Source organism: Chinchilla lanigera, unplaced genomic scaffold, assembly GCF_000276665.1.
Source record: "Chinchilla lanigera isolate Chin_1 unplaced genomic scaffold, ChiLan1.0 scaffold00101, whole genome shotgun sequence".
NCBI classification, from domain to species: Eukaryota; Metazoa; Chordata; class Mammalia; order Rodentia; family Chinchillidae; genus Chinchilla; species Chinchilla lanigera.
The window spans coordinates 3,390,904-3,412,768 of record NW_004955502.1 but is presented as its reverse complement, the minus strand read 5'-3'; the positions used below and the strand labels follow the sequence as shown (position 1 = coordinate 3,412,768).

The 21,865-nt window shown below is 41.9% G+C and overlaps 1 protein-coding gene across 5 annotated transcripts in view; it reads right to left on the bottom strand.

Annotated features, from left to right (window-relative positions):
• Positions 1-21,865, bottom strand: part of Dst (dystonin) — a 434,906-nt gene that overhangs the window by 198,055 nt on the left and 214,986 nt on the right. For 4 of the 5 annotated variants that reach the window (XM_013505819.1, XM_005406890.2, XM_013505822.1 and 1 more), the window contains one exon: positions 4,715-4,881. In XM_013505819.1, the coding sequence (XP_013361273.1) occupies positions 4,715-4,881 (167 nt within the window). Of the gene's footprint in view, positions 1-4,714; positions 4,882-17,931; positions 18,828-21,865 lie in introns of those variants that run through there. The other variant, XM_013505820.1, reaches the window with a different exon arrangement.

Here is a 21,865-nt window from a genome sequence, read left to right as displayed (position 1 = left end):
GGAACAAAACCTCCTAACACAGATTTAATGGACAACAGAAGCTGCAGAACTGCTCCTTATAACCTCTTCCATGAAATCATATTACTTTCCCTCCCCCATTACCCGCACCATAACCCAAACTCTTCATCTCTTTAGGATAACATGACACACTGCACTGCAAAAAAGGTCATGTGCAGTCTGCTGCCATTAGACTACATATTTTAATTTTCTTTTATTGTCTACAGTTTTCTTCCTTGTATTATAAACTATTGCTGGTGCTATTTTCATTGCTGGTTAACACTAAGCTAATGTTCCTTATTAATTTTTAATAAGGACCAACGACTTCAGTTGTTAGTTTTGTATATATTTAATCTTTTGTTACACTCATCAAAAACTTTCATGCAGTTTTATTAAATACCATAAGTCTTCACAGTTACACTATCATTATTGTTCTGGCCAATTACTACAGACAGCTAAGTTAGGTAAAAATATTACAGTCAGATAGGGCTAGGCCCCTGAGAGAATCAATACAGAAGACAAGAACACATTACACCTGTGGCTGGAGATGTATCTGTGAAAGGACAGGCATCAAGATAAAGACAGAATGACTAAGCCTACATTTTTCCCCAAGCAGTGTAAGTGGTATCAGCCGGTTCAATAAAGTCTAGACAGACATCAGTCACCCTGGTGGGTAACCAGTACCTCTGGATCCATCCCTTCCTAAAAAGGTCTTTGCTCCTTCCATGTATATGTGCTATGTGACCTGCTTCCCCATTGGATCAATATTATGTAAACGGCTACACTTGTAATCTTATTGGTTGATCACAGTTTTGACCCATATTGTACCCACCTTATGATTTTGCTCTATAAAACTTCTTTCAAGGAGTGGTCTCATTGGGAACCCACTTTCTGGTCCCCCATCTCTCAGGACCTATTTAAGTAAAGTTTTCCTACTCTTAACCTCCACTGTTTCTTAGGATTCATTCTTCAGTTTGGGGGAACATAAACTCAGTGTATTTGACATCCAGCGGGTTGGTAGTTATATTTATCTCCCTTATATCAAACTTTTCCATTTTTTGCAGGCAAATCTGCCTAAAGAAAATTACCTAAGGATAATTACAGGAAAGGACAAGAAGTCCTGAGGATCCAGAGCAATCGCTCCATTACTTTGAAGGTAGGGTAGTAATCCTTTGATCTTCAGTTTATTCATAAAAATGGAGATATAATCTAGTATTTCACAGGACTGAGGTAATTTTAAAAGCTAACATACATCTTTTAAAGCTGGGACATGCTGAGTGTGGTTCCGCACGCTTGTAATCCCAGTACTCGGGAGGCAGAGGCAGGAGGACTGTGGCGAGTTTGAGGTCAGGCTGAGCTAGACAGAGAGTTAAGGCAGGACGAACTACATAGCAAGATTCTGTCTCAAAATAAATAAAACAAAACAAAACAAAATAAAAGCTAGGACAGAAACATCTACATGGCCAACATTCTGCATATACCTCTTGGGCACTCACCTCGTGACAGATACTTTTATTTTTACCACACAGATCATTTTAATTCTATGATAGCTATGAATTACGATACAGACTTATTTTTAGTTCATATAATAGTTCTTTGAAGAGAAAAATTTGTTTTCTCTAGAAAATTTTATGACACTAAACTGCTAGTAAAATACCACTTCCTGGTATTCACAATTTTCAAGTCACGGTTTATGTAACAGTACTGATAAAAATGTGTGAGACAATCCAAATTAATGTACTTGACTAATAACTACTGACAGTATAACTTACATTAATACAAAAATCTAAAGGATGCCATTACTCTGTTCTCATGTCAAATCAGTATTCCTAAAATCTTTACAAGACATTACACACACACACACACACACACACACACCCTCTTTCTCTCTCTCCAGATAATACTGGTCTACTTTACTTTTTATTTCCTTGCGGTACTGGGGATTGAACCCAAGGCCTCTGCACTAAACTGAATCCTCAGGGCTTTTTTTCTCCCAATATGTTATTTTGAGACAGGGTCTTGCTAAGTCACCAAGGTGCACAGGCTAGACTCAAATTTGCAGTTCTCTTGCCTAGCCTCCTAGAGTGCTGGGATTATAGGTGTGTGTCACCGTGCCCAGCGCTGGCTTAGTTTTAAACCTCTGGATCCCTGTTTCCTAGTCTATCTAGGGTTTGAAAATCTGAGGCACTACGGTCCCACCCTTCCTTCCTTAGGCCTCTGCAGCAATCAAGATTCCTGCTGAGTCCTGAAGCTCCTTGAGGGTCCTTCCGAGCAAGCATCCCACGCAGTTAGAAATGAGATGCATGAGTCATCTCAGATCATTTTTATTACAAAAGCCGAATTAAATCCATAATTACAGAAGACAAAAGTCATGTAAACAATAAACTTTTTATCTAAATACATATAAAAACAAAGCCCACTTAAATAGATTTGTCCCCACAGCAAATCCAAATCACCACACATTTATGGGAATGCCTATTCTATAAAAACAACTCAATGAGACACTACTCTCTAAATGTGATCAGTGCTGCCCAATACCCCAAAACCTACTCATGGCAACAGTTTGCTTACAACAATAGACAACTTTGTGTATTCTATCTTTGAAGTAAATCAAGTCATTCAACAGCAGGAAATAAATTCAGTTCTACTTTAGCCTACCAATTCTTACACATGCTGGAAGAAAGGTACTTCTCTTCATAAGAAAAGAAAGGACTTTAAAAATATAGTTCTACAGGTGAAAGGTTTCTTCTAACCACAGTGATATTTTATCAGATACAAAACCTTGGCAACAAATAAATCTTGTATTTAAACCTGATGTATAGTATTTTTTCCACAAGTTCTAACCAAGAAAAAAAAAAAGCACAATCTAGGGTAACTGAAATTCAAAGTTAAACAGTTTTCTAAAATGATCACCACTCCAAATTAAAAGTTAAAATGCATAACATTCACAAGGGTCAAATGCTCACCAAAAACAAGAGCTCCACAGCATTAAACATCCCTAAGAAATGTTTGGCTCTTTAACAACACACACAATGACTTATTCTAAGTACTTAGCAGAAAAATGCACAGCCTCTACATTTGTTCTTACAATTCTTCAGAGGTACTGCTTAGAGACCACTGATTTTTAAAGCGTATTACTTTAGAAAAAGAACTGGCTTCCAAAAATGTTTGACTGTAACCTAGAAAGTTTCAAATACCGAACAGAGCACCCTCTTGAAGATATACCATGACATAAGCTCTGTAGGTATCACAATGAAAATCTTATTCACTGGTCTCAATGACTTCCTCATTCCTGTGTAGAATGTATCCAGTTACACAGCCCTCCTGTTCTAAGCCACCAGGGAAGGACATTTTGACAATGGCAACGTCTATAACCATTAAACTCTCTTAGCACTGTGTTTGTTACTCGAGAACTGATGATGCTTATTTTGATCTAGTATAGGCAAGTTGATCTTTTTTTTTTTTTTAATGCAACAACCCACAATCCACTCTATTTAAATATTGTTCCAAAAGGAAAAAACTGTAATAGTATTTAAAAATGGGAGCATGTCTGGGTATGGATACATGAAGGATTCATTACTATTTTGTAGATACTAAAATTTTCAAAATAAAAAGGAAGAGAGAGGTGAAAAGAAAAGGAGTGAAAGAAGGGAGGGGAGGAAGCAAGGCAGGAAAAGGAGAGGTGGGGAGAAGAACGGGATTTCGGTACAAACAGAGCTAGGTTTGAATCCTAGCTGTAACTTATTAACAGTGTGACCTTGGTAAGCCTCAAGTTCTTCATCTATAAAACTGGAGTGATAACAGGTCTTGCTTTGTGGAATGGTTAGATTTGAATGAGATAACACATGTAAAGCACTTCCCACAGTGCTTCAAACCACTAACTAATCAACACAATTATTTTTATTATAATCAAGTAAGTTTTCAGTTTAATGAGTTTATAGCTTTGGCTTAGTCTATTTAGGAATGCATTCAGTTTTTCAACAACATGATACAATCTTTGTAAAATTAAGGAAAATAATTAGTATCAAGAAATACAGAGCTTTCAATCAACGTTGTCTGTGGACTGAAAGCAACTGAAGCACAAGCTCAAAGATCAGCCTGCCTGCATTCAGATTCCAGGCCTGTTACTTGCTGGGTGCGAGACGGCAAATATTTACTCTGCCTTAGTTACTGCGTCAGCTAGGATGGCAATGGGTGCTGTGACGATTGCAACCACATATGTAAACTGCACAGAGTACCGGCCAGCAGTAAGTGCTTTGTGCACTTTTAAATGTGGATTTAGCTGTTAATTCTCACCAGAAAACTGTTCACTACTCCCAAATTGGTCAGTGTTAAGCCCAGCTACTCACTACAGTAACCTGACCAGGTAATATGATTTGGAAACTTGTGAACTACAATCTAGGTCATCTACCTACAGATTTTGCATATCAGAGCTTACTATACACTGTCATTGGCAAAATCTAAAGACATATCACAGCTATAGGAGCATGTGTGTGTGTGTGTGTGTGCGCGTGCACGCCCGTGCATGCACATGCACTGAAGTCTGGAGTGATGCTCTCTCGGCAGTGGGAATGTGACATCTGTATTTTATTTGTATTTTCTAATTCTCCACTGGGCTCACATAATGCTTCTATACTAGTAACGGGTTATTTTAAAATCTAGGAATGAAAGAAACAGCTTGTGTTTGTATAAAGGGAAACAACCACAAATTGCATACCTGTATTTATGGATGATGGCATTAAATAGTTTTCCGTCTCTCCAGCAGGTAGTGAAGTTCTCACACCGCACTCCAGCGTAGCCCTCAGTTGCCTGCTGCGTCCACAGCAGCAGCCTCTCTTTCGCAGACATATCTTCTGACTCTCCAGTGACATGGATGTCAGATATCTAAACACAATAGGAGGGAAAGCGTTAGGAAGGAAGGGAGCTAACACAGACAGAGTGCTATGTGCTGAGCACTTCTCAAGTGCTAATTAATCCTCATTACTCTCATTTATTAGCTCAATATACTTTATGCATTTCACATACAGTAAAACTGAATTTAACATATTGATAACGATGAATATAACTTATACATATCCAATTTTTAAACACCTAACTTTTTTACTATGCCAAAACTTTCCAGCGTTGAAAAATACTGCATTCTTCTTTGCTAATCAGATCTGTTAAAACAACTGAAGCAAATCCAACGGATCAGAAGTAAAAAAATTACTCTATACTACCACCTGCAGAGCAAAATTTGATCCAGCAGGTAATCTGTGCAAAGAATAAAGAAAGAGTGCCTTCTCCTATGAACTCTCTTATATAATAATTTGGCTGAAAGTCTTTAATTTTCTTGTGAGTCTTGCTCAGCTTGTTCAACAGGAAACCTTTACCAGCTGATTTTTACCTACATTTTGTATTCACTGTTTTTAAACATTTTCTATTAAATAATAAAATAAGCCACTAGTTTCTATGATTTATACTTTCCCAGGAGCATCTCTTTGACAAGGGTCCTACCTAACCAGAGAATTATACTAAGGTCCAAAGCAACTTTACTAAGGATTACACAATAATTCCGAAGCTGGGATCAACACCAACCAACAATTGCTCCCTCAGTCACAGTAAGACGCAAAGCCAAGGGATAAAGGAGGTAGGAGGCAAGCCAGGATTAGGACAGGCAAGTAAGAGTGGAAGCAAAAGAGAGAGGGCTACAAATCATCCTGAAGCAGGAGTGACATCCGCAGACCAGTCATGAGATATGCTTCTAGTCCCGGCTACCAGTGCCACAGCTTCAAATAATCATTCCACATCTGTGAGTCAACCTCCTCATCTATAAAGTGAGGAAGGCAGAGGCTAAAGTAGATAATGTTTAAGGTCTTTTGTGGGCTAAACTCTTACTAAAAACAGTGAACAAATACAGCGCTCAACAGGTCAAAATACTGAGTCAAACAGCTGAAAGTGGAAAATACTCCCGCCTGAAGGAAAGCTTTTTCCATGTGGGTACCGGGGAGCTCAAACAGGAAGCCCTTCATTCCTCTCAGCTGCCACAAGAGCCGGAGCACAGACAACCCCGGACCTGGGGCACGAAGGCTGTGGCAGGCCAGGTAACAAGGGCACCGTCCTGGTAGGTCAGAATGGTGGTCCTCACCCAACCTTTCCCAAGAGCACAGCGAGCAACAGCCAGGCCCTGCCATGTGGAGCTGCGCATCGTACAACCCAAGACACTAGCCTTGAAAAATGGCCAAGACATGAAAGTAAGGTGGCGTTTCAAGTTTAATCTTTCCCAGGAATTCACGCTGATCGCCACAGGATCAAAAAGAATTATATACACGAATCCACTGTGCAGAATATAGGAGGAATTTTTCTTACTTTAATGTGAAATAAAAACCCACTCTTTCCTGCCCCACTTCCAAGGATATCCTGGTCTAAAATTATGCCAGTAATCCTTCCCGGCACGGCCCATGCATTTACACTGCCACTGCTTACTTGCCCGAATTACTCAGCTGCTTTAAGGCTGTCCCCTCGCTTGTAAAGTGGTGACGATGGTAAGATTCAGTGTGTGTGAGAATTCAGCCTTAGCACAGTGTCACACCTGGCACAGAGTAAAGACATGTTCAATACAGGTTAGCTTACTTGTCACAGCTGGTGTTATTCTTTTGACAAAGACAGAAGCAAAAGCTTCTCTTCATTCTTCTCCCCACTCTTCCCATGGACAGAAATAAACATTACGGTTTTAAAATTGATACCTCAAACTAATCAAACCTATTGGTTCAGAGAAACTAATCTAGGAAATGGTGCATAAGAAGTTGGGCCTCTAGGTAAAATTTCATCACAGGTCCCTCTGTGCTGACAACATGAACCACTTCTGGGAGCCCTCAGAATGCAGGAGCTGGGGGACACTTACGGATATAAAGATGCGCGAGTGGGGGAGAGGTTGCTTTTTGCTGATTCAAGCAGACTCCAATCCAGTCCACTTACAAAAATTATTACCCACTAACTAGGAAAGTGAGTAAATCTCAAACACAGGAGCCAGTTTTGAGTATTACACAGTATTCTACCCGAGGAAGGATGTGAGAGATCTGAAAATGGTTCAGCAACCAAGAGAAAACAATTTATTCTTATTAAGTAAGTTTCCAACAGATGAATCTCAGATTGTTATCACACTGTTTCAGATGATCACACACACACACACACAGACTATTTAAAAAGCTGTAATTTTAAAACGTGTATTTAGGATGTTATGAACCAAGCTTTAACAGATCAAAGACTAATGCATTAACTCACTTGCAACTTCTCCTGCTATTCCCAAGTAACTAAACATCATTCTTGCATGGCAATTTAAGGTATTCCTAAAAACAGACGTCAAGAGTAGTCACTATTTATCTGAGTGTATCAGACTTTTCATTACACCATGTAACCACAATAAAAAGGAGAAGTAAGAGAAAGGCTGTGTACGTCAGCTGTTGTCACACAGAATGCTTGATGTGAAATCTGAGTGTTCTGCCAAACAGCCTGAGTCATCCGCCAGTGACAGGAAATGCTGGTTGCACATTCAGGCTGGACTCCAGGAAGTAATCCAGCTGCCTTCTCCTAACACTTGAAGGCCGTACAGTGATGTGCAGAGGGTTTTGATTCACCCTGCCCAGGCTTCAATCTTAACATCAAAAGTTAACAGGGTGATTACTGTAGGCCATTCACAAAATCTCTCCAAAATCCATTTTCTTCCTCTTTAAAACTTAAAGGAGGATGTCTACTCCCTGGGTGGGTCTGAAGATTAGAAGAAATGAAGCACTGTTTAACACAGTGCTTGGCACACAGAAAACTCTCCCACCACTATTCTATTATTAGCATTTTCTGCTTCAAGCTTCTCACCAGCAATCCTCAGCCACGTCCAATACAAACTACTTTATAGCAGAGCTGCTCTTGGAAACTTGATGCCCTCAGCCTCACATCCAGGTCACTGGTGGCTCCACTCAGAGGCAAGGTCTCCCTGTCCCTGAGCCTCTCAAGTCCCTATTTCACTTGGCTTTACTTCTCTTGATGGTGACTACCACCATTCCCAAACCTTCCAGAAGTATCTATGCCATGGAAAACAAAGCTTCAGTGTCTGAGATGACAACTGCTGGTTCCAGACGGTGATGTGCAGGGGACTGAAGTGGAGAGGACACAGGGCAGTGGGTGGGGTGTGAGGAGGAACGTGGGTTTGGGCTGGTAGGCACGCATTCCTGCACCTAACATGGGGTGGGGGTGTGGGGATCATTTTTGAGAAGAGGAAAAGGTAGTTGGTCAAAAGTGTCTGGTAATGTAAAAAATGAGGTCTCTGAATCTTCAGCTGTGGTTTAAAAACCACAGGCTGGAATGGCTTGTGTCACCTGGGGGTTGGATATACCTGTGCTACCTGTTTGCCTGCTGGAGCCTGGAGCATGGCTGCATTTGAGCTACCGCAGTAGGGAGGCCTGGGATTGAGCCAGAAGGTAAAAGCAAGGCAAGGGATTAAAGATCTAAGACTCTGGAATCTGCATTCATTCATTTAGGCAGCCAGGATACTCCTGACCACTTCTACTCTATCATACCCTCCCAGAGCCTTTCCCACCGTGATTGGCATGCAATCCCCAACCAACAAACACATCCATTTTAAAAAGGTCACGCAATCAGATGAGTATTTTTTGGGCTTATTATTGACACGAGACAAATGATACATATGATAATATGTTTCGTCAAATCAATCTTGGCTGGGGATATCATTCTGCAATAAAGCACTTGCCTTACATGTGCAAGGCCCGGGGTGCTATGCCCAGAACCACACACAAAACAACAAAATTGATCTTGGAACTCGAAAAGCAACCCAAATTTAGCCTTTGTTCTCCAAGTTCAAAGTATAATTGAAAGAGAATACAGGGGACGGGGAACAACCTGAACAAAATGCTCCATCACAAGCCAAGTGAACTCCAGCACCAGTCACAAATGAAGTCACAGCTGTGAGAGGGTTAGAGTGGTACCGGCCTCAGCAAAGCTCCCCGCTGCTAGAATGGAGCTTCCGAGGCGACAGATGGTTCTAGCGGGGACATCACATGACCTCGTATGTCTCCTGGAACTGAGCTTTGTCTGGTTTATCAGCTTCAAATGTGAAATTTTAGTAAATGTTTATCAGAGTTAGCGAAATAATTTGGAGCCCCTGGGCCATAACAGAAGAATCTAGGTATCCAATACATAAAGTTTTTCTTATTATTCAGGACTGTGGACCTTGAGAATAAAGAAGTTACCACTTCTGTTTCTACTTTTCATTCTATCTGTAAGCAAGCTCAAAAAAGTGAATTAAAAATACTGAAAACTAAAGTCAACCTTAAAAATAACCGATCCCAACATGAAACACCCTCATAACCTTTCCTACATTCACATCTCCTTTCTCAGATAATCTCTTCCCTTACACACAACACTGACACTACTCCCTATTTCCCTTCTCTCTTGGCAGAGCTGAGACAATAGCTAATGATTAAAAACTCAATAATTACAACTAAAAGCTGACGGTTCACAGATAAGTCTCTTGGAGCCCCAGGTAGAAGAGCGTGGACAGGTCATTGTCAAACAAAACCCAAATTCACAGTTCCTTCTACAGTCACCAGACATACACCTGCTCATGCACAGGCAGGGGTGTAAAATAATGGATGCTTTACTGTGCAGGTCTGACCAAGTGCTCATAGATGCACTATGACCCAGCATCTCAACAAACCCCTACAGGACACAACAAATACCTGAGAATAAGTAAATGTTTTGTTACCACAGAGACAGCCAAAGAAAGTAGTCCTCTCAAAGGGTGAATTAATCTGATTTTACTGACTCTGCCTCATGTATATTCACTCATCTTGCCCCTCACACACTCATCTGTAGTTTCCCCCATCCTAGTGAAAACACAAAAACCTGGCAGTATGGCTACGTTAGCAGTCCCAAGCTTCTGCAGGGAGAAGGGCATTTTATATCCTCATTCCCTTTCTTTTCCTACTGCCACCTTAAGTTGTGGCAACTATTATCTCTAGTCTAGACTATTGCCTCCCATGCCAATACCTCCCATGTCAATACCAAGAACGTCTTTGAAACCATAGCCATGATAGGCCTAGAAAAATACTGGGATCAAGACAGCTTCTACCTTCTTCTGCAACTAAGTCTCTGCTGCAGCACGGTTCCCATTCCCACCTCACTTCATTCTACACTCAGAGCTTGGGGGCTGGTGAGAGGATGGAGAAATAAAGATGAGAGACAGAGAGCTGAGGTCAGGTGGAGCTCTCTCTCCAGATGGGAGGAAAGGAATTGCTCAACCACAGCAGCACATTTATTCATACATTTGGCAGCTTGCTGTCATGTGACACCCTTTTTGCCTAGCAACCCATTGCTTGGATTGTCTTGGGGCTGGGTGCTCTCTGGACTGAAGCAGCTTGTTCCCATGGCTTGCCTCCAGTGCTCTTTGTTCTCCAACAGGGCCTGCCTCACCCCTGCACATGTGATTAATTTCTAGCTTCAGCCTCCCTACAAGCCTCAGTGTCTGGGTCAGTACAGTTTCCTAACCTAACTAGTCTTGCTCTACCAACTCGTGCTCTACTCCTATTCCCATTCCCACCCCACTTCATTCTACACTGATAATAATCTGTTTCTGTCTTGCGTGATCCCTCCAGACCCAAGCCACTCATTCTAGTTTTCTATGTCTGACCCACAGAAGCATCAAGCTGGGAATTGAGGAAAATTCAAACTGGATGAAAGGGAGCCACTTAATGAAAAGGGTGAGACTAAAAGGATGATGGACCCAGGACCTGGCACTCTGCCAAGCAGCAGGCTACTGACGGCAAACCTGTCAGAGCTTTTAGGGGTAACAGAACAGTGGGGTATGGCACTTGACCAGAGGTTTGCCACCACTGGCTTGGGCTATGAACAAAGAGCTCCTACAGTCCAGGTCAGAACTGCCCAGAAGAGAATGAAACTTCTTCAAATTTAAATAAAGAAAAAACGTATCCTTACAATGCGGACACCACTAGCCCACCTTGCTTTCAGAGCACCACTGCTGAGGAAAAGGCCACACACACTAGAGTCAGAAACCAGCCTCCCCTGCTCCTCCTCAAGCCCACAGCTGCCTGTTCCCTGGCAGCTCTGAGCTTCTGTATGGACACAGTGGCTGACAAAGAGACACGACACATGTCCAGGGCACGGGCAACTTGCACGCCTGGATCCTCACGTCAGTGCAGCATCAAGGTTCATGAAAAATGCTTCCACTACACTGTGGGCAATGGCGCATGCCAGTAGTCCAGGCCACTTGAGAGGCTGAGACAGGAGGATCACTTGAGCTCAGAAGTTTGAGGCCAGCCTAGGTACAAAGCAAGACCTTGCTTTCTTACATCAGAGCTAATCTCAATAATGCCTCTGGAAATCATTAAAAGTAGTTTTAAGAATTTGTTCTTCCCAGGGGTATTTCCGTTCAATCTAAGAGCATTTTAAACTCTGGACTCTGAGGAGCATGATCAGCGCACTGACAGGTACTTCATAGGTATTTGGTAACTATTTGCTGAAGAAATGAGAGTGCAAGGAGGTGGGATCATGGGAGATGGAGGGTGCAGGCTCCTCTAGCTTTGCACAACATTTTCTGACCGGAGGGGAGAAAAGGAGTCTAGGTGAACGCTCTGCTGATTATAAAGCTCTTCTAGTCAGAGGATGGCTGTGAGATCTTTCCCCTCCAGGAGCAGCATCGCAAAAGGATAAAGGTTAGAAAGCACTCTGCAGTCTCCTGCCTCCACTTCACATACATGACCTTCTTCAAGCTCACAGGCAGCCACCCCAGTTTTTCAGATGTGGAAATATGACGTGGGTTAAGTACGAGTCTTCTGACGTAAGGTCTCAGCAGTCCTCTCGCCTCTACCCCATTCCACATACAACATCCGGAAGGAATCCTACCCACTGAGGAACCACGTCCCTGTGCAGAGGCAGAACCTCTCCAGACACACAGGGATGGAGAAACAGCAGTAAGCCAAAGGATCTGCAGAACATAAAATCCTTCTCAATTTAGACGCTAGACATAAAAATATAATCGAATGAAAACTCAATTCCTTCATAAGCTCTTTTTAAAAAATAAAAAAGAAAGGTTTCCTTCTGTAGGAACAAGTTCAGACATTAATGGGGATATAAGCAGTGGGCTGGAAAAGGTGTGACTCGCGTCCTGGCCTTCCTCAGGAGTCTCTGCTCCACAGCTACGTCTGGAGAAGTGGGATGCACAGAAGATGGGTATGCACCCGGGCGGGCGGAGAACTATAGTCAACCCTGATCCCACCAGCAACGGCTCCTGCGTCTCCTCAAACCCTCAGCTTCCCTTTGGGTAAACTGAAGACATGAACCAGTGCCACCTCACAGAGCTGTCGAGACACAAAGACGGCACGTGCACAGGACCGCCCCGGCCCTGCGTGCAGTGAGTGGACGCAAGCGCGAGGGGAACTGCCCGGCCACGCCTGGCGCTACAGTCGGGCAAAAGCGAATTCCACGTTAGATTTGTCAACACAGGCAAATGTTTCCAAGGCTTCTGAAGCTTCCAAAGAAGATTTCTTCAAAAATATTTTAACTATTTTGGCAGAAATAAATGTGCCCAACATATTTTTACTGTCTGTTTCCAACTTTTTAAAAAAAATGTGTGAAACTACTACATAAAATATTTTTAACTGTAAAGATGGCTCAAGCATTTTGAAAATGCTAACTGGTTAACAAATAACCTACGTGAAAGGAAGGGTCAAATGGTGGAGCCTCCCCCCCAAAAAAACAATTAAAAAGTTGGTAAATAGCAACTCTAAATTCATGGCTACTATGAGCAAATTCTGTTTCTTATATAAACAAAGAAAAACTAACATAAATATAACTATCTTTTTTATATGGCAAAGGATTTTAAACTTTTGCAGGTCCTTCATTTTAAAGACAGAAGCATTTATAATGCTGCTAGGGACCCAAATTCTATACAAGCGCTTTATTTTTTTTTTTTATTTTAAAGAGAGTAGTATATGAGAAACAAACAAAAAAATAGAACAATAGCAGCATACCAGTATCACGGACATAAACAAATCAAAGAAAGAACATTCAAAGTGATACAGGGTCTCAAGACAAATTAATACAAATCAACAGTGGTTGTTACATTGTATATCGCTATCCTCAACTACATTGCTCAGACTGTCAGATGTAAGAATGAAAGATTGCTCAAACCATTAAAGAGAATAAGAAAATAATTCTTCGATAAAATATTAGAGATAATACAGAGTTTCACTAGATACAAGTACTTTAAAACTAAATTTTCACAAGCTAGCTATGAAATCTAAATGACCAGGATTAGCTAGAGTATCAATAAATGCGTTTGCACTTTTAAAAAAGAAATAAAATCGTTCTGAAAGAGATGATGTGGTCCACCGTAGAATGAATTACCCCTGAGGGGCAAGGCCAGCACATAAAAGGAGCGATACACTGAGATTTTATTCTAGTCCTCAAATTCTCTGCATGAATTCTATTGCCTAAGCCTCAGAAAAGACTTGGTTAGAGAAACAATAATGAATAAATGTATTTTAATGTGACTGAACAGTAATGTGTTTCTTTCACATTCTGAGATATTTCACAAATGTTAAAGTTTTTAATGTAAAAGCTAATATAATAAAATACTCAATTCTTCATATCTGGACACTGGTAATACAACCTGTATAAAATGCACACTCCTATTTATCATGCTCTCCTTGGCTTCTCCCCTTCAAGTTGCTCTATCCATCTGCAATTCACCAAAGAATGAAAATAAGCACAAAGTAGTTCACTGCTTATTAGTGAATTAGCTCTGTGGCATGGTGACACTCATCACCACCGCAGAGGCCTCACTCTCTAGGGCCCAGCTCATGGCTGTAGCCCCGTCACTTGTTACAAAGTGACCCCAGCTACCATGTATACAGAAAGCATTGTGTTTTACTCAGCTCGGAGTGTGAGTATTGGTTCAATATATTAACATTTAATATTTTTTAGAGAAAAATAGAAAAAGAGGGGGAAAGAAGATATAAAAACACTGAACAAACAAAAAAGTATATGCCATGTACATGGATTCACAGAAACTTGAAACTGAAAGAGATATATGTAGGAAAAGGAGTATAAATCACATCCATGAGGAGTTCAGCTTCACAGACAACTTGGCAGACAAACCCAAGCTCTCTCGCTTGCTAGTTAAGTAACTTGAACAATTTATTTATAAAACTAATGATAGAACTACTTCATATACTTGCTCTAAAATCAAATACTGTAATATAATGTGGGAGTGCCTAGCACATAGTAGGACTAAAAAAAAACCCTTAGTAATTTTTTTAGACTCATGATCTGGTCCAAAGATCCTCCTTTTACAGAAAACAAAACTGGGAGCTAGAGAAGTGCAGACTGCCTCAGTTACACAATGCTTTCTGATGGGAAGGCCTGGCTATGAGAACTCAGACACCCTGCCTCCCAGGACCTTAATCCACCACTTACCACACAAATCTACACTGAGAAGAAAATGAGAGAGCAAATGTTAACTAACAATGATGCTGATTCTCACCATTTATTGTTTTTAAAACATACCATGCAACATTCTCTCCCCACCAGAAGAGGCTCTAAGTCAAATCCAGGGTAGGATGGCCACCCTCGGGGCCCTGGAACCCCACTCTGAGAGGCACTAAAAGCAGTAAGAAGTCTGACACTGTCCTGACATCAGAGTCACCTACACAGCTCCACTCCGACTGAGTACAGCAGAATCACGACGGTGACATCCACGTTGTGATTCTGACATGTCCTCAGATAACTCTTGCATGTGGTCAGGCGAGATGCTGGGGACAGTAAAGAGGCAATTATCTTTGCTGATGTCAAGCTGGCAAGTCTAGGAAGTAAGATTAAAGAAAAATGCTTTGTGGGGACATCTCAAAGCATAGGCAGGAGATGCTGTCACAGGATACAGGAACCTTGTTGATCTCAGTGGAATCCCTGAAAAAGGCTCCCCAAAAGTGATACCACCCCTGCTTGTAACACATTGCTTAGGTGACCCTAGGGACATCAACCTCTGCTCTGATCTCCTCTCAGATTTCCTTTTAAGAGATGAGGTCTTGCTAGCCTGCTCAGGATGGGGTACAGTGCCATTCACCAGAGCTATCCCATAATGAGCAGCATGGGTTGGTTGTGACCTGCCTCATTTCTGGTATTGGGAATCAAACTCACGACCTTGCGCTTGCCAGGAAGATGCTTGTGCCGCTGAGCTATATCCCCGGGCCCTGCCTCATTTCTGAATGAGGACTGTTCATCCTACCTTATGCTGAACTTAGTACACACACTGCATCAGCACAGAGCACTGTACCCCAACTCCGGGGCTCAAGTGATCTTCCCGCCTCAGCCTCCTGAGTAGTTAGGACTCAGGTTGACCACCATAGCCAATCACAGCTTTAACAATTACATGTTGTGTTATAGTTTAACCCGGCTAATCCTATTTACTATACTGCCTTAGGCCTTATGTTACTTCTGCAGGTTTCTATTTCTTCTTTTTGTGTAAATATTTTACCCATTTCATACAGTAGTCGTGAAGCTCAAACTGCACAATTTGTCTAAAAGCATTTTCCAATTCTAAAGCAACATACAAACCTAAGACACTGCCTTTTTAAAAGCTCACCGACGTAAACTAGTAAATATATAGCATGTTTATGAGTGGGACTTCTACTCACCAGCAAGCAGCAAGGGTAGGCGGGCTGGCTTCCACAGAGGCCCTGACTAGCGGGCCACCGCAGGCCAGCGCATCACTGTAGAGTCAAGCAGGTGCTATGCTGTCCATACTGAGAATGACTGCCGCAGGCCCAGGGGAGGTCAAACAGGTTGGGGTGAGTTCAAGGAACTCAGTAAGCTCAACCCTGCCTACCACTAAGAGCAATGGGTCGGACAGATATCCTATCAACAAGAACCTGAAGGAATAAATAGAAGGAGTACTGGCTAATAGGCCATTTTATCCTGAAATACTAATGAAAGGACTAGGCACTCTCAACTGCATCTAATTCTCCAATGAAAAATGAAGAATCCAATGCAAAATCCAGAGTTCTGTAAACAGCCTGAAGCAAAGACAATTAAGCAGAGAGGGCAGGGACACTTGTCAAAGAAACAGAAGGCCCTAAGAGAACTATCAAACGGCTGGATTCTGGCTGTGTCAAACAGCAGTGTCATTTGCAATAAAGGGAAAGGTGATGTCCAGCTCCTCCAATGAAATAGTAACTATCTCCTCAGTTTTGATCCAGAAGATGTCAAGCCTTCTTGTGTACCTCCTTATTAAGATTACTTAATAAATCTTTTTATTAGTACTTGTGTGTAGTGCTTAACGCTCACACTCCTTGTGCGGGCTGGTACATGTGCACAACACATCTCAGTGCCTTTTCTCGTTCCCTTTCCCTCCCCTCCCTTGACGTTTCAAAATTCCCTGGAGACTAGAACTACAAAGAAAGGTAAAATCCTTGCAGTGAGGATAATTTATTTTAGGAAACAGATTTAAGGATTCCCATGAATGAAAAAAATAAAAAACTACGCAGCTTCTTTAAACTAAAGTATGCACCCCCCAAAAAAACAACAGCTGGAAAACATGTGAGAGTAAATGAAGTGCTGACATTCACAGACATGTAGCAGCCAAGTCTTTTTCCTGCACACTGGCCTTCATGCTAGCCCTACACAGGTAACGGCAGGCTGGACGCTTTCCTTTTTAAAAAGCAACCACTGTAAAACGTAAACGGAACTGGTGACATAATACTGGCAAGGGTGCGTGGTGCACATAAGCAGGGACACCTTGTGGAGAACTCAGCAGCCAAGGTCAATGACAACTGTGTACTCTAACCCCTGTAAAGTCTTTCTATCGCTGTGCGAATGATTTCTCCCCATGACATAAGGGCCCGCCCAAGAACGTTAAGCAGCACAAACACCATTTATGGCTAGATTTTGTTAAAAAATAAAGTTAGAAACAGCTTAAAGAAAAATCTGCCAACTCCCTACTAGTTATATGTTGAAGATGTTTGGGTAATATACTCCCCAGGCATTCAAAGACAAGTAAGAACCCCAGATAAGTAACTCTGTCTAAAGCTAAACATCAGTGTTAGGGATAAAGATCTCAGCTTCCTGATGGTCTGTGTCATACTGAAATTCTTGAGAAATGCTGCCTTAACCGTTTCTGGCTGTGTATTGGAGCCAAGGTATAACTCCAAAAACAAAGGGACGGAAGACATCTGGGTCATTTTATCTGTGCCTCCACCCTCTACACACACACGGAGCTGAAAGCAATCGTGTGCATGTTTTTGTGCGTGAAAACTGCTCTAGAACTGGAATTTGGCTTTTCAAACTTATGAAAGAGCAAGTCAGTATCAATTGGGAATTGTACTGATCCTGCGTACTCAGGATCTTGGACAATACCGAAGCCACTGTCTTTTCATGACTGCTTTCATTTCTCAAGTTTTAATTGACACATAGTAATTGTACCTACTTACAGAGTGTGCCATGATGTTTTAATACATACAATTTGCAATAATCAGATTAGGGTGACTAACACAGTTTCAAGTATTTAACTGCCATGACAATTCTCTAATGTAACTTTTACATACCATATAGCTAATATTTTATAGGATGTTCCATAAGAAAAGTCAAGAAACAAGAACTAGAGAAATTCAAAAGATATGCATTCTGCTTTTCTAAATATTCCAACAATAAATGTGTACAAGGCTGTGAAATTAAAGTTTGAAAAACAGGATGTGGAAAGCACAAAAATAAAAGTGTAATAGTCAAAGACAAAGTATGCAAAGAACTGTACAGCATTCACATAAATATGCAAATGACTTTTTAAAAAGATAAACCACAAACCCTCACGTCTGGCGTGACCATGTAGAACACTTATTTCCACCTTAAGCTCAGCCTCTGCATCTCACTTACCTCATTTCCAAGTGTGTCCTTTGAAACTGAGAACACAGTACAGAGGGAATAGGATCTCCTTTTTTTAAACTGAAAATGCTGAGTTTCACAAGGGCAAAACCTCTCAGCGTTTTGCCTTTCTTGGACACTGCTGTAAGTTTTTGCTGGGTTTTCAGCAAACCTACTTTTTTCAAGTGATCTCTCAGTACCATAGTGAAGGGAACTTAAGCTGGCTGCCTTTCGGAAAGAAAAAACATCAGTTTTTGTCTGGAATGTTGTTTCTTCTGTGTCAACATCATCTACATGCCTCTCCCTCCCTGCACAATACACAGTGTCCTCTTCTTCTGAACTCTTTCCGTCAGGCGTACTCTCCTGTACTTCTGTCTCACTGTGCTTCACGGGGGAAGCTCTCACTTCACGAGACCAGCCGCTTGCAGCAGTGGGCAGAAGTTTCTGTACCACCCTGTCAGCTACAGCTTGCGTCGTCTCTCGCTGAAAACCATCTTCCAGGGTGGGGTTTGGGGCGGCAGAGTCTGCCAGTGCCCGTTCTCTGCATACAGGAGCTGGCTGCTTCCCTGAAAGCTGAATGTCACTCTTCTTGCCTTCATTTTTCCCCTTCTGCTGTACCGCCTCTGGGTCACCTATAGCCTTCTGGGTCGGCTTTCCTCGGAAATACTTTCTTCCAGGAGAATGTTTGTCAGGGCTCAGCGGAGTTTTGGCAGGATCTAAATACTGCTCTTCTTTCTCAGCTCTCACACAGCCACAGACATTCCCCATTTGATCTGAAGGAAATCACAGCTTCACAAACCCGCTCATTTCAAAATCGGAGCTTCCTCTCAAGTCTGAACACTCCACACTGACCTCTAATTCCTCACGGGCTTCGTGGCCAACCTCTTCAGCCTGTGGCCATCTTGCTTATGGGAAAGGCACACACAAGAAAAGCCCTGGCGCCCTGCCCAGCCCGGTCCCTGTGTCTCATTAGACGCCATGGCTTATTTCTGGCCACCAATCCTCTGAAACAAACATCACTCTCCCTGTCAAATTACAGCACTCAGGAGCTTCCAGGGAAAATCCTCAGGTTTACTGCCAGAGAAGATTATGACCCTGTTTCCTGAAGTGCAGACATTGTCAAAGTCTGCATTAACCTTTGAAACTACTGGTGGTTCAACAAATCTGAGCGCGAACAGAAAGCAAACAGGAGTCAAGAGAGACTTAGCAAAGCGCCTTTCAAATCACCTTAGGCTCTGCCAGATAACTCTTCTCCTTAAGAAACAACACTCAGATTTTTAACTTGCACAGAAACAAAAAGCTTGAAAATCTCTAAATTACACTGACTCTTACTCAAAACAAGCATAAAAATATGATTCAATAATTAGCATGAGAGATAAATACTGAATGCCTGAAACACTAATGAAGTCTCTAAAATCAATGTTTAAAAAAAAAAACTGAATATTCGTCAAACAACATAAATTTCTAAGCCACTGCCATGACCTGATCATTAGGATCTTCCTAAGAGCTAACAGATGAATGAAATTATTTAAATTATTAGCCAAGGAAAACACCTGTGCGTTCTTACCTATGAATCAAGGCAGTTAAACTTTGTACATAACCTTTAAAACCATACCCTACTTAAGTATTATGCTGCTTTAGTAGGGCCTTGCTGGGAATCAGTATGGAACCTGATCAGCTAAGGTGTGCATACTTCTAACATTGAGTCATAGATACGGTACAAAAGGAAATTAGCACAGTATAAAATGGACTTACACCGAAGGCAGAAATCATCTGACCATAAAAAATAAATTGGTAATTGCCTCTCTCTGGATAGTCTTTCACTGATCAAAAGATGCAGCTGAGTATATTTTACTGAGTAAGCAAGTTAACAATGGTGTAGATGTCGGTCATCACACATCCTGCACTGCGAGGCTTTTCTTAATCGTTTAAAAAGGGAATTAAACATTCTCCATTGCCAAAAAGTAAATATCCTAGAAGAGCGTTGGGCAAAAATAAGGTCTTAACTTGGTTGATTTCTTGTTGATTTGATTTTTCATGTCTTCATAGTCAATGGGACATCATTCAAAAGAGTATTTAAATGAGGAGTTTACACTCACAGCGTGAGAGAGCCCATCGGTGACCGGCACCCCTTCACCCCACCCTCCAATCCTGCCAAACTAAGCAACTGTCCACTTTTAGGCCACACATACACTGCTCCTTCTTCTACAAATGGCCCAACTTTAGTATCCACCTATTAGCTGGCATTCAACCTGCAAGGCTTATCTCTAATAGCTATAAAAATTTCTCTTTTTCTCTATTCCCTTTCCAACCCTATCACAGTTTCCTTCCCATACATTTCTATTTTTATTTATAGCACAACAGATTTATCACCCTTAATTTTGATTCATTTTCTGAGCGTTCCCCTAATACACAGGACAACATACTCCATTATCTTAATATCTGTGGGTCCAGCATGTGGTGGCTAATGATGTAGGGTTACCAGGATGCTAATACCCACCTTCAGACTGTCTGATCGAAAAACAGATTCAGTCTGCAATGCCCCAAACACATGATTTTAGAATAAAGAAAGGGATTTTTTGAAATGACCTTTCTTATTTATGGGACGTATAGAAGGAAAAAGGCTCAGTCACTCGGTATGAGGATAATTAACACTATTATAAACAGCTTTATATCTTGGCATAATCAGACACTAGTTCTAATCTTTAAATACAGAGCACTAAGAAAAGTTAGTTCATTTAAGTGAGAAGGAACACTTCCAATTTAACCAAAACATAGGTATGTTCCATTTTAAATAGATCCTGGTCTAATTTTTAAATACTGGTGACAACAGTCGTAACACCCTGTGATTCACAGCAGACCACCGTCTCGTCAAACCACCTGGAAGGTCGTGGTCTCCCCCACCATGACCCCCGGCCCGAGGGGTCTGCTGCTTTCTGATCACCCTTAACAGAATCCCCCTCTCCATTATCTATACTCTGCGGCCACTCCCATCCTTTCTGCTTCAAAATATCAAAATATCGTATCTTGGATTCAGTCTTTGCCCCTAACTGACTCTTGGCCTTTATCACTATACTCTGAGATCTTTACCTCAGCTTCTGAGTTTATCTCCCTGACTGTGGACTCTGCTCATTCCTATCTATTCTACATTCAATCAATCTGGTTCCTAACACACAACTTTTCAAGCTCAGAGTGGTTAAATTACTTCCCCCATAACAATGCCATCACAACTGTAAGTTAAAAGATAAAAATAAAAATAAAAGCCTATAGTGAAATCTTAACCGTCTCTTCTTCTCAGGTCCAGGTGCTTTCTACCACCTGACAGTAACCCTTAGTCTGACATTCACAACTCAGACACCACCTGCCTCCCCAGTACTATGGTGATCTGGCTCCCTCCTGCAACAGGCCTGACTTACCCATCTGCGGTTCCTGCGGTTCCCTACAGACAGTGCGGGGCCTACGCCACTTAGAGGGAATTCAAGGTTGCCTGAGAAAACTACTGACGAACTCTGGAGAAAACTAACTTTGGGGCCAGTTCTGCTTGGACCTCGCCCAATTTTGGGAACAAAGTACAGCTATGTGCTGCATCTGCAAGTCCCTGCCACGGTTCAGGGCTTAACACCGTCAACCCCTGAGGCTGGGGCTGTCCTGTGTGCCTGCCACAGCCCAGCTCGCCAACCCCCACCTTCATCAGCCACCGTGAATGTGACTGGCTAACACCTTTTCTCCACTTACCTACGTCTCTTCCAGTGCCCTACCGCTAGCACTGCTTAGCTGCTTGCTCTGGTCCTGGAACTCACCTAGAATCCCATCCCTGCACTCTCCGTCTGTCAGACATAGCCACTGCCCAGACGGGCCGCATTGTTTTCCACCGTTCTCCTACAAACACTGTACCTCAGCCAATTTCTTTTTTTAAGTCTTACTCCTCTTAAGATTGGGTCAAACG